This window comes from Elephas maximus, chromosome 24 (assembly GCF_024166365.1).
Source record: "Elephas maximus indicus isolate mEleMax1 chromosome 24, mEleMax1 primary haplotype, whole genome shotgun sequence".
Taxonomy (NCBI): Eukaryota; Metazoa; Chordata; class Mammalia; order Proboscidea; family Elephantidae; genus Elephas; species Elephas maximus.
The window spans coordinates 46,168,077-46,181,155 of NC_064842.1; the positions used below are offsets into that span (position 1 = coordinate 46,168,077).

At 38.3% G+C, this 13,079-nt stretch overlaps 1 protein-coding gene across 5 annotated transcripts in view; it reads left to right on the top strand.

Moving 5' to 3' along the window:
* Window positions 1-11,264, top strand: part of NPL (N-acetylneuraminate pyruvate lyase) — a 63,971-nt gene extending 52,707 nt beyond the window's left edge. For all 5 annotated transcript variants that reach the window (XM_049868284.1, XM_049868280.1, XM_049868281.1 and 2 more), the window contains exons 11-12: window positions 2,479-2,518; window positions 7,899-11,264. In XM_049868284.1, coding sequence (XP_049724241.1) covers window positions 2,479-2,518; window positions 7,899-8,083 — 225 coding nt within the window. In that variant the 3' untranslated portion in view covers window positions 8,084-11,264. The remainder of the gene's footprint in view (window positions 1-2,478; window positions 2,519-7,898) is intronic.
* The last annotated feature ends 1,815 nt before the right edge of the window (window positions 11,265-13,079 follow it).

Genomic DNA, 13,079 nt, shown 5'->3' on the forward strand with positions numbered 1-13,079 from the left:
GGTTTCAATTAGGATAAGAACTCTGACTTTTATAGACTCTACCCTCTCTATGTATCAATGCTTATTTTCTTTTGCCTTAGTTTCCTAGGAAAATTTATTTTTGAAAATTCCAAACCTGTTCTGAGCTGAATGACAGGGAAATAATAGACTGGAATAAACTGCTTAACAGCTGGGATGTTGACTTTTCCACTTAGTGATTTCTCAAATGAAAATGGCTGGGCCAGTTTCCATCTTTTTTTACCCATTAAAAACTAAACCCACTGCCATTGAGTCAATCCCGACTTATAACGACCCTATGGGACAGATTAGAACTGCCCTATAGGGTTTCCAAGGCTATAATCCTTCCGGAAGCAGACAGTGGCTGAGCGGCTGGTGGGTTCAAACCACTGACCTTTTGGTTAACAGTCAAGCACTTTAACCACTGTACCACCAGGGCTCCTTTTTTCCCATTAGTCTTACTCAAATAAAGCATCTCATTCAAAACAATGTGGGTAAGGAATTTAGTTTACCACATTCTATGCTTCTCAGAGAAGGCAAGTGTGAATAGGTCTCCTTTACTCATTCATATGCCAGGGCCTGGGCTGGGTACATAATTTTGATAAAGCTGATCTCTGCCCTCAAGGAGCTTTCAGTCAAGTAGAGAAGCAGACAAGTTAAAAAGGTAAAGTTTATGTTATTCATTCTCATGGACTTAAATGCCACGTGTTGTATTTATGTGAGTGTAAATGACACATGTACGAAGATACTCCTTGCAGCATTGCTGATAGCAAAAGATGGAAACAACCACATATAGGAAATGGTTGAATATATTGTTTGACTTATACCATGGAACTCTGTACAGCCCTTTAGAAGAATGAGATACCTTTAGATGTACTGCTGTGGAAAGATCTCCATGATATATTTAGTTGAAAAAAGCAGCTAAGTACCGAATAGTGAAAGTAGTCTGCTGTAGTCTGAGTGGGAGGTGGGGAGCGAGAACATATACATATATATATGTTTGTAAAACTTTGAGTATTAAAATTTTATCCTGCACTGAATTTTTGTTACTAAGTACACAATTGATTAAAACAACAAAAATGTATGACACATTTTGATAAATACTTTACCATAAAGGTAAAATGTAATTAAAAATGCATCTCTTAATGAGATGGACGTAACTATTTTTTTTAATTAATTCATGAAATCATGGATGAATATTTCTTAATGCTGGGATGAGCTAAGGTTCAGCATCAGTATAGTTCTGGGGTTTTTTTGTTTGTTTTCTTTTTTTTTTGGAGAAGTGCCAAGAAACCCCTTTCATATAAATGAGTAGATAAGAATGGAAGAATTTTTGCAGTAGCAATGTCACTAATTCTTTGAACACTTTGAGTCATATGCCAAAAATCACAGAATGCTTGATAATTTAATGATTTTCAGCTGACAACCAGAGTTGCAACATTGAAAGAATTGAAAACCCTTTGATTTTCAAGGGGATTTGTTGTCCATTCAGTAGAGGAATGACTCTGCCACTCTCTTAATCAACATCAATACCAACATTTTTATTTGTTCCTTTGCTTGGTGCCCCAGAGGTGTCCCAAGGCAATGATGTGGGAGGTTCATCTTTATTTTTTCAGAAGTAGGCAAAGGAGGACTGTAAAGGGGAAGTATAAGAAATCAACCTGCACCTCCATTATATGTGACTTCTTAGGCTGATCAGTTTTAGAAAATGGTACTTTTGGAAGCTGAGGATCTAGAAATTGATTCCCATAAATCTTAGCTTTGGTAAATATATAGAGACCAAAGATTATTAGTGGTTACCAGGGGCAGGAGGGAAGGGGAAAGGAGGAGTCATTGTTTAGGAAGCATTGAGTTTCCATTTATGGTGATGGAAATTTGGCAGTGGATATTGGTGATAGTTGTACAACATGATTCATGGAATTGATGTCACTAAACTATACACATGACAAACACTAAGTTGGCAAATGTTGTGTTACATATAGTTTTACAACACTAAAGAAATAAGATTTCATTCAAGGGGGGAGAAAATAAAGAGTTGTAACCACAAAAAAAAAAAAAAAAAAGAGAGAAATCTTAGCCTTGGCTGAATGCTACCTGGAAAGTCTCCTTGGGTGTCTTGGAAAGTACCCCAGAGGTACATGTACCCCAGTTTGAAAACCACTGCAGCAGCCAATAAATTTACCTGTGTAAGCCAGATAGATGAGGGGTGCCTTTCCCATCTTTACTCTTCATTATGCTATTCTGTCATTGAGCTCGTTTTCTGCACAGACCTATTTAATAAAGCCTGTATGTATGAAACAATCCGACCTTATCCTGAATGGGTCTCAACCCTGGGTTGTTTGTTTCCCACTCTGACAGACCTTCAGAAAATTAAGTTATGCAGACTTTTTAGTTTGGGGGTTTTGCCATTTTGCCTCTGAGTTTTTTAAATTGTTACCACAGTTCAGTAATACTGACTGTAAATTTGTTTTGCTTTTCTAGTTTTGTATCCAGAGATTTATCAACTTTGTGGTCAAACTAGGTAAGTGCTAGATCTCTTCCCTGCTTTGTCTGCTGCTGGAGAGGATAAAGGAAATGGAGTACCGCACTTTTTCTGAGAAATCCAACAAGAATACTTTTATACTCTGTTGCACACAGAACTTTATTTCCAACACTTCCAGGGCTGACCCTATAAAATAGTGAAGTAAATTATTGGAAGGTCTTTGGCACCTTTCTAAAATATCTTTTTTCCATTTTAGCACATGCATTATTCCTTCTCTCCTACACCTTCACCACTCCCTTCCTTTAGTTGTTTCTGCTCATTAAAATTCTAGACCACACTGCCTGATTTCAGCCGAAGTACTTGAAGGAGGCAGTCTAAATTAAGATCTTAACTAAATTGTGAATGACTGACAAGCCTCCCAAGAGTATTTGTAATTTTAAAAGAGTTTATTAACACAAGTAAGCTTAAATGGATAGAAGTTTGGATAATATGACAAAGTGAAATTTGGGGGAAATACAGAGAATTTGAGTAGATAAAACCCTCCAGAGTCTGTTAAATCTTATCCCATGACAGATGCTCCACTTCTGTGAGAGATTGGCCCTTCTGGCCCCACCCCATCTGGAGCAAGGGAGAATGAAAAAGACCAAAGATACAGGGAAAGATTAGTCCAAAGAACTAATGGACCACAACTACCGCAGCCTCCACCAGACTGAGACTAGCACAACTAGATGGTGCCCAGTTACCACCACCGACTGCTCTGACAGGGATCATAATAGAGGATCCTGGAGCGAGCTGTAGAAAAAATGTAAAATAAAATTATAACTCACAAAAAAAAAAAAAAAACCAGACTTACCGGTCTGACAGACTGGAGAAACCTCAGAGTATGGCCCCTGGACAGCCTTTTAACTCAGGACCAAAGTCACTCCTTCAGCCAAAGATTAGACAGGCCCATAAAACAAAATGAAACTAAAGGGGCACCCCAGCTTAGGGGCAAGGACAAGAAGGCAGGAGGGGACAGGACAGCTGGTAATAGGGAACCCAAGGTTGAGAAGGGAGAGTGTTGAAATGTCATGGGGTGGACAACCAGTGTCATAAAACAATATATGTATTAATTGTTTAATGAGAAACTCATTTGCTCTGTAAACCTTCATCTAAAGTACAATTAAAAAAAAAAAAAGAGAAAGAGATTCCCCCTTCCTGAAAGCCTAGGTCAACTCCAGGAAAAGTCTGAAGTACATTCTTGGCAGACTTGCTACCTCCTTTCAGAGCCTCTTTTCCTGCATTACCTCCCTTGCCTAACCACCTGCCATGCCCCTCATTCCGCAGGGTTCTCAGCTTTCTTAGTCCTTCAAAGACAATGTTTCCCGTTTGCATTGCCACTTTCTTGATTTTTGTCATATCTGTGTGCCACCAGTACTATCAATTACTTAAAATTATTCCCTTCTCCTAAGCAGCACTTTTCACAAAATTGTACATTTGATATGATAGTTATTTCCAGTGTGCATTAAAATAAAAATTGATGTTTATGCATCTCTGTGATTATATGCACATATATTCATGTATATAATAAAGCACATAGAGGGCATAGTTACAGATACTTCTTAAACATAACCAAACACCTCATGGGGTTGGATTTCTGGGTTTGAAGGACTAGGACCATAGTCTTGTGGAACATTTCGGTCAATTGACATAATATACTTCATAAAGTTATGCTCTACATCCTAGTTCTGTGAGTAGTGCCTGGGGTCTTAAAAGCTTTGAGCGGCCATCTAAGATAAAATTCTTGGTCACTACTTGACCAGAGCAAAAGAGAAAGAAGGAAACAAAGACTCAAACTACAGGACAAATAGTCTACCCAAACCACGGCTTCCCTGGTGTACCCTGAGACCAGGAGAACTAGATAGTGCCTGGCTACCACTACCAACTGTTCTAATCAGGACCACAATAGATGGATCCTGATAGAATGAGAGAAAAATGTGGAACAGAACCTCAAATTCCTAAAAAAACAAACAAAAAGCAGACTTACTGGACTGATTGAGAGTGGAAGACTCCCCTAGACTATTGCCTGAGATATTCTTCATACCTTGAACCAAAACTAACCCCTGAAGTCACCTTGTAGCTAAATAACAGATTGGCTCACAAAATAATATCACCTGTAAGTATTGTGCTTCTTTAAAAAATCACCTAATACTGGTGAAGAACGAGCTTCTTGGATCAAGTGGTCACATGAGACTACGTTGGCATCTCCTGTCTGGAGTGGAGATGAGAGGGCAGGGGGGCCAGAAGCTACCCAAATGGACACGAGGAGAGAGTGGAGAGAAGTACTGTGCTATCTCATCAGAGGGAGAGCAATTAGGAGTGTATAGCAAGGTATACGTAAATTTTTGTATGAGAGACTGACCTGATTTGTAAACTTTCACTTAAAGCACAATAAAAATTAATTTAAAAAAAAAATTGTAAAGAATAAGAGTGTGCATTAAAAAAAAAAAAAATCACCTATATGAGACCAAGTGGTCAACAATTAACTTTAAAAATGAAAATGTAAGGGGACAGGGAAACTAGATTAATGAAACAGAGCAACCAAAATGGAAATAATAAGAGTGTTCACACATTGTGAAGAATAAAATCAATGTCACCAAACAACTTATGTAGAAATTGTTGAGTGGAAACCTAAACTGCTCTGTCTACCTTTACTGAAAACAAAATAAAATATTATTTTTTAAAAAAGATATTGAGCTATTAAAATTTTAAAACAAAAGTTCATCCGTATACCACATAAGATTATCTTGCATGCCAGCAGTGGTACTATAACAGTTCTGTGACATATTGCTCCGAATATTAGTTTAAAAGACTTTTTCTTTCATGCCGGAGTGCCAGATTATTTGCATTTTAAAAAGGGACTCTTGAAGACAGTTTTTTAAAGTGCTTATTTCAGTGAGACTTCCTTGGGGGTTGGGGTTTTCATGGTTTAGTCAAAAGGGGAGACTTAACTAGTAGTCTTATCATGAAGGCAGCTGCCTATTCCTCTTCATAATAAGCCTAAAAGTGTCCATTTTTCATGAACGAACTACATTCTATTTACTTTAATCATGCTAGTATTCCCAGTGTTCAGTTGTTACTGTAAATAAGTTAACTTCTAGCATAAGAAAGTTCTGTTTTATACCTCAAAGCCAAAAATAGCTAACTAAAAAAATCAAATCACAGATACTTTAAAAGATTGGGGTGGGGATTATGATGAGTAATTTTTACTAGTGTTCTTTAAATAGAGTGCATTTGCTTTTTCCTCTCCTTCAATCTGAAGGCCTTTATCTTCAGCTCTGAAAAATTCTCTACTATTATGTGTAAATATTCATATTTTACTGCATCTGTGAGTATTGATAATTCACCACATTCACTTAAGTCTCATTCTGAAAGCCTATAAAACATGGTGGATCTTCTCAAATCTGTATCTTAACTTATATATATATTCTACAATGCAAATGACTTCTTACAGCCAACTCCCTGGAGTTAGGCCAGACTTCACAATCAAGGCCACAGTCCTCTAGACGACTACCCTCACTTCAGATACCAGCCAGAAGTGTGAGGGTTCCCAGGGCCACCCTTACTTCTGACCAGCTGGCTTCAAATTCAGGAGGTCCCATTATCCCCTCAGGTTCTATAATTTGCTGTAACAACTCACCGGATGTGCTGAAAACACTATACTTAGGATGACAGTTTATTACAGCAAAAGGATACAAATCGGAACCAGTCAAAGGGAGAGACACATAAGGCAAGGTCGGGGAGGATCCCATACATGAAGCTTCCATGTCCCCAGGGGTGTGTCAACCTCCCAGGATATAAATGTACACAGAATATGGTCAGTCAGGGAAGCACACACAAACCTTGGTGTGCAGAGTTTGTGTTGAGACGTCATTATGCAGGTTTCATTGTGATTGATTGAATCATTAGCCATGTGATCGAACTCAATCTCCAGCCCCCTATCTGATATTACCTGGCTAATATCACCTGGTTCAAAGCTCTAAACCTTTAATTACCTAGTTAGTTTTTCTGGTGTGGTCCACCCCCATCCTGAGTCATCTCGTTAGCATAAAGTATCAAGGGCCCACCTTGAGTCACTTCCTTTAGCATAAACTGTCAGGCACACCACCAAAGATAGTCCAGTCCCTTGGGAAATTCAAAGGGTTTAGAAGTTACTAAGCCCTTCAGGTAAGGAGCCCCTGGTGGTGCAGTAGTTAGGTAAAAGTTGGCAGTTCAAACCCACCAGCATCTTCATGGGAGAAAGAATATGGCAGTCTGCTTCTATAAAGATTACAGCATTGGAAACCCTGTGGGACAATTCTACAATGTTCTATAGGGTCACTATGAGTCAGAATTGACTGGATGGTAATGGGTTTGGTTTTGGTTTAAGCCCTTCAGGAGCCAGGACAAATACTAGACAAATTCTTTTTTACACAGGTTTTAGAGGTTACCTTCCAGGAATCAGGGAGAAAGGCCAGTCAAATTCTTTATAACACACTTTTCCTCTCTGCTGCATTCTGGGTTATTTCCTTACATGTACCTTCAAATTTGCTAATTCTTCAGCCATTTTCTACTGTTTAATTTTGCTGACCCGATATTTTTCACTTCCAGTATTTTGTGTTGTTCTTTTTCAAATCTACCTGTCCCTTATTCATATGCCCTTCTTTTAGTCTATGGCTTTTATTCTTTTATCTCTGAAGTCTTTCATAATTTTTATCATCTATTTTCAAGATGTAAACTTTGTCATTTCTTTGCTGGCTCTCATGCTACTTCTTTTTCCTCATGTATTTCATAAGTTTTAGCTCTGAGCTCATCTTCAGTGACTGCTGTTTTCTGGGGAATCCATTGTGCCCCAGATTGTGATGTGTCCTGTCAAGTGGCTTTACTTATGCCTGTGCCGAGACACTACACTTCCACCAGTTCAGAACCAGTTTTTCGGTTCATTTCTTAATCTGATTCCTATATCAAATGCATAATGCAAATTTGGATATAGCATTCACATGTGGGATAGGCCTGGAATTGCCTTCATAAGATCTTGTTCCACTCACAGCCCTGGCAGAAGTTAAGTCTCTTTGTATTCCCATTCTGAGATCAGTGGACTTGGGTTTTTTTCTGTTGTTTTCCATAGAAGTCTGGCTCCCAGTTTTCCATGGAGAGTTTAATTCCAGCTCCCCACCATGCATAGATAGAAGGCTTCATGTTGCATTCCTGCACCAGCTTTACAACACCAGCACTAAGACAGCAGCACTGAGTCATAAACCACCTTAAGTAGCACATTTCTCAGGGACTTTTTAGATGAGCTCAAACTAAATTCTGTCCTAGCAAATGAAGTCCTGTGTCATTCAATTAACAACAGTATATGCCTAATTCAGACGTTTCCTCATTTATTTTTCCTGTCTAGGTTTTGGAGTGTCGCAGACCAAAGCCATCATGACTCTTGTCTCTGGGATTCCAATGGGCCCACCCCGACTTCCACTGCAGAAAGCTTCCAGGGAGTTTACTGATAATGCTGAAGCTAAACTGAAGAGCCTAGATTTCCTTCCTTTCACGGGTTTAAAGGATAGAAACTTGGAAGCCTGTAGCTAGTCTCTCTGTATCAAATCATGGTATATACATTGAGACATAATCTGCCTTGAATAGTATACATACTCATTTCTCAGGGATTTTTTAGATGAACTAAATTCTCTCCTACTAAATTAAACCCTGTGTCATTCAATCAACAAGTACTTATCAAATAGGAGCCCACAATAAGTTTTGTGAAAGGGGCAAAAACTCCAAAAGCAGTTATGAACCCTAAATCATTCAACAATTCACAGAATTTTTGATGGAGAAATTTCTACTTCCATGGATGAAATGGAATCAAGAGCAAAACTGTAATTGATTAATTTTATGTGCCTTTGAGAGTTCTCATTATCTTGATTTCTACTTCTTAATCCTTTTTTAAAGTTTTCTGATTTTAAAGCATTATAATGTACTTTCATTTTAATAAATATTCAGAATCTAGGGAAACTGAGCTGTTGCATTTAGAAAGGTGCATTAACTTTCATGCCAAGTTATATGACTGAATTATACATAATTACATATCAGGAAGTTTGGCTGCTCAGTCCATCTCTAGATCACCTGCCTTCACATTGTGATGTCACAGTTTTTCCCAAAAATCATTCCCTGAAATCATTGTGTTCCTCCAAACATCCCCACTGGACTGGTAATCAGATCCCTGAAACAAATAGAGGTTAAAAACCAGTTTTTAGTATTTTGTTGAATGAAATATTTCACATACCGTTATGTTAGCATAGTTTTAACATGAAAAACAATTAGAAAATTCAGAGACAACAATAAGTTCATGATACTCCAAATTTTTACTCATGATTGTAGTAGCCTACTGCTATATCATATTACTAGCCTACTGCTATATAATAATTATTCATTTCTAAGGAATTAGACATTAAAAGAAAAATCTAAGAGCTAAACTCAGCTCTGATCATTTTTTAAATCACCATACTTCTCCTCATGTTTACAGGATCTCATTAACCATCTTACAAGTCCTCTAAGCACTGACTTTACAAGAACAAAAATAGAAAAATAGAGTTCTGTGCTTAGTGAATACCCAAGAAATTTATTTCTATTGAAAAATTAATTTGGCTTTAGTGTCATTAAGTAAGGGTATCACATCAAAGATGATGTGATGTGAACCAAAGGCTGTAACAGAAATCTCACTACTTTAAGAAATTTAACAGCTATAAAGAAATTTTTTAAAAATTAATGAAACTAGAATATACACTCACATAAACCACTGTGGTTTAGCTTCTAGTTCAGATAGCTGAGTCCAGAAGAAAAAAACACAAGGAAACAGCACATGACATTCCTGGATAAAAAGAGAGGTGAGGGAGATAGAACTATGGCAACCCTCAGTTAGCTGACCAATTAAAGAGAGGATTAGCAAAAATATTTGATGTTTACTAATAACTTCAAATTCTTATTTTGAAAAAGTTTTCAATCTGAAGAGAGAAAAAATAAAAAGCAAAACTGATAAGAATTTCAAATACTTTTCCTCTGCCACGAGCAGAGCAATTACTCAGAGAAGACACGAAAACAAAAAGCTTAAGTAATTAAAAGACTGGATGTTGGTGTGGTGTGCTGTTGCAGTTGATTCTGACTCATAGCAACCCTATAAAAAAAAAACCAAACCCGTTGCTATCAAGTCAATTCCAACTCATAGCAAACCTATAGGACAGAGTAGAACTGCCCCATAGGGTTTCCAAGGAGCAGCTGATGGATTAGAACTAACAGCCCTTTGGTTAGCAGCCGACTTCTTAACCACTGCACCACACAGGAACCCTATAAACCAAAAAAACCAAACCCATCACCATCAAGTCGATACCAACTCATAGTGACCCATAGGACAGAGTACCTAACCTAACCTAGTGCCGTCGAGTCGATTCCGACTCATAGCAACCCTACAGGACAGAGTAGAACTGCCCCATAGAGTTTCCAAGGAGCGCCTGGCGGATTTGAACCACTGACCCTTTGGTTAGCAGCCATAGCACTTAACCACTATGCCACCAGGGTTTCCAGTACACATAGGACAGAGTAGAACTGCCCAATGCCGTTTCCAAGGAGTGTCTGGTGGATTCGAACTGCTGACCTTTTGGTTAGCAACCATAGCCCTTAACCATGACCTTACACCTTCAAACCAAGAAACCAGATTCCATGAGGTTTTGGTTGTACATAAGCAGCCTCAGCAATTGCTCCTTTTGATGCTGTTGTTGGAAACATATCTATCACATAGTTTTTGCCAATTCAGCTTTTTACAGGTGTATAGCTTATTGACAGCAATTACATTAATTGCCTGTGCAGCCGTAGTCTTAATCAATGTGATTTTTCCGTCACAGTAATACGGTTCCTTGTTTAATGCTTCTGTTCTACTTCCTAGTTCGTTGAGTATGCCTGGGGTCTTAAAAGTTTACAAGTGGCTGCCATCCAAGGTACAATTGGTCTCTATTTGCCTAGAGCAACAGAGGAAGATGGAAGTTCAGGAATAGGAGGAAGAAATGGAAAGTGTGACCAATTGTTTTCATGAACAACTGCCTCCTTTGCCATGAGACCAGAAGAACTAGATGGTGCCCAGCTACCATTACTGAATGTTTTGTTCAAAGATTCTATAGAAAAATCCTGATCAAAAGGGAGGAAATGCAGAACAGAATTTAAAATTTTCATGGAATCTAGTCTTTCTGGAGCCATAAAGGCTGGATGAACCCCTGAAACTGTTACCCTGAGATAATCTTTAAACCTTAAACCAAAAATAACCACTGAAGTCTTAAAACCAAACAATAGTTTAGCTTAACTAGTGAAGGATGTCTGCCTTGACCATTCTGTTCTTTTAAGACCTCTATGGGATTAAATTGACAACAACTGCTCAAAAGATTAGGAAATTTAGGGAGTAGTAATTTTAGGTTAATGGGGGAGGAACCACTCAGAAAAGGAGGGTAAGAATGGTTGTGCAACTCAAAGAATGTAATCAATGTCACTGAATTGTACATGTAGAAACTGTTGAATTGGTATATGCTTTGCTGTGTATATTCTCAACAAAAAAAACATTAAAAAAACAAAGGACTTGCCCTAAAAATTTATGTGTTTTAATGGAATATTTAAAAATATAAGGCTATATTGATTCTTCAACCAACTCAACATCATCAGAGCTACATCTTCATCCTTGGGGAGAAAGCAGAGGCTTGCCCATGTATCCTTGAATAAGCTTTCCCACCTTTTAAAGTATTTTTGATTAAATATTTAACATGTATAAAAGAATATCACATGTGTAAGGTGTAAAGACTAATATTTATCACATATGTGAAAGTGCCTGGTGGCACAGTGGTTAAGAGTTACAGCTGCTAACTAAAAGGTTGGTAGTACAAATCCACCAGCAGCTCCTTGGAAACCCTATGGGACAGTTCTCCTCTGCCCTGTAGGGTCCCTGAGAGTCAGAATCAACTCGATGGCAATGGGTTTGGTTTTTTTGGTATATGTGAGGGTGTAAAATATTCATTTGTTATAATTACTTTATAAGGAGCCCTTGTAGCACAATGGTTGAGCTCTTGGCTGCTAACCAAAAAGTTGGTGGTTCAAACCTACCTGTGGCTCAGTGAGAGAAACTCAATGGGGCAGTTCTCCTGAAACCTATAGGGTGGCTATGAGCTGGAGTCAACTCAATGGCACACAACAAGAAGAATTACTTTATGGTGTAGTACTGATATTTCATCAAATCTAAGATGCTATTGATTGTAAAACACCGTTATTTTACATACCTCTAAGAAAGGAAAAAACACTGACAAAGCATAACATGCCATCTAATTCCAGAGATACAAAAATGTTTTTGAGGTTTTAGAAGTGATAACGATATAGCATCTTTCCATTTTTAAAATGAGGTAACCATGACAAAGAGAGGTTAAATATCTTGAGTGGAGTTACATATGGTCTGTGGCAGAGCCAGAATTTGGAGCTTAACTGAGTGACACCAGACTATTTTACATCAAGAATCTCAAAACCTTATGTCCACTTACTATGTGTCTTTAACAATACCTCTTAGCCAATGTTATCCTTAAGATATAAACCCAGGGACCTCCTGATACAAAGAATCAGCTTCAGTATGGTACAAGGTGGCAAACAGTATAAAATGGTTGTATGGGAGGTAGAATTGCTTCATGGTTGTAAGTATGGCCTTAGATCCAGGCTGAGGGAATGTAAGGCCCAGCGCCACCACTTATCAGCTGTGTCTAAATTATACTTCAATAAAAAAAAACTAGATGGTCCAGGATTAACGAAATGAATTATTGAGTGAGTTCCTTCAGCTTGGCCTGTGTATAGTTGAAAGCTCTATGTGCAGAACAGTCCCCATGTCACCACCAACACTTGACGTTGTTCACTTTTCTAATTTTAGTTTTTAATGGGCAGGTTGTGATATTGTTTTAGTTGCATTTTTATTGTTACTGATGTTTTTGACCACCTTGAGTACACTTGGTAACCTTTTGGTTTTCCTCTTCTGAAAATTGCTTGTTCATGCCTCCTGAGGTTTAGTCAGCATCAGGTCCTCAAGCAGTTCCTCTTGGTTTGATCAGCCTCCACTCACTGGCCTCAGGCCTCTTTGGAACCAGGACCAAACACTGAATTGTTAGTGCAAGGGATAAACTACGCCTTGCATCTACCAAACTTAGGAATGAAGTCAATGTTTCTAAACTTATTTCTAGCCAGAAAGGTAAATGTGAAATGTTAAGTGGTCCAGTTGAAACAGACCTCTCATTATTTGACCTGTGGCCTCAGTTCCAAACTCTTAGGTAGCAAGAACGTTACTTATTTTCTTATAAGCTAAAAAAAAAAAAAAATTCCTACCCTGCTTTGCTAATCTCTGCAGTCTCCTAGATAGAACATCTAAGTGTAAATCCAGCCACTCTCTGGACTTCTGGGCCAGTTGAGTGCTTTCAGGTTTCATCTGCAAATGAAGATCTTAGAAGGTGCCAGTTGCCAGGGCAACCTACAATGGTAATGCCAGTTATGGGATCCAGTCCCTGGGGAGCTCTGGGTCTCA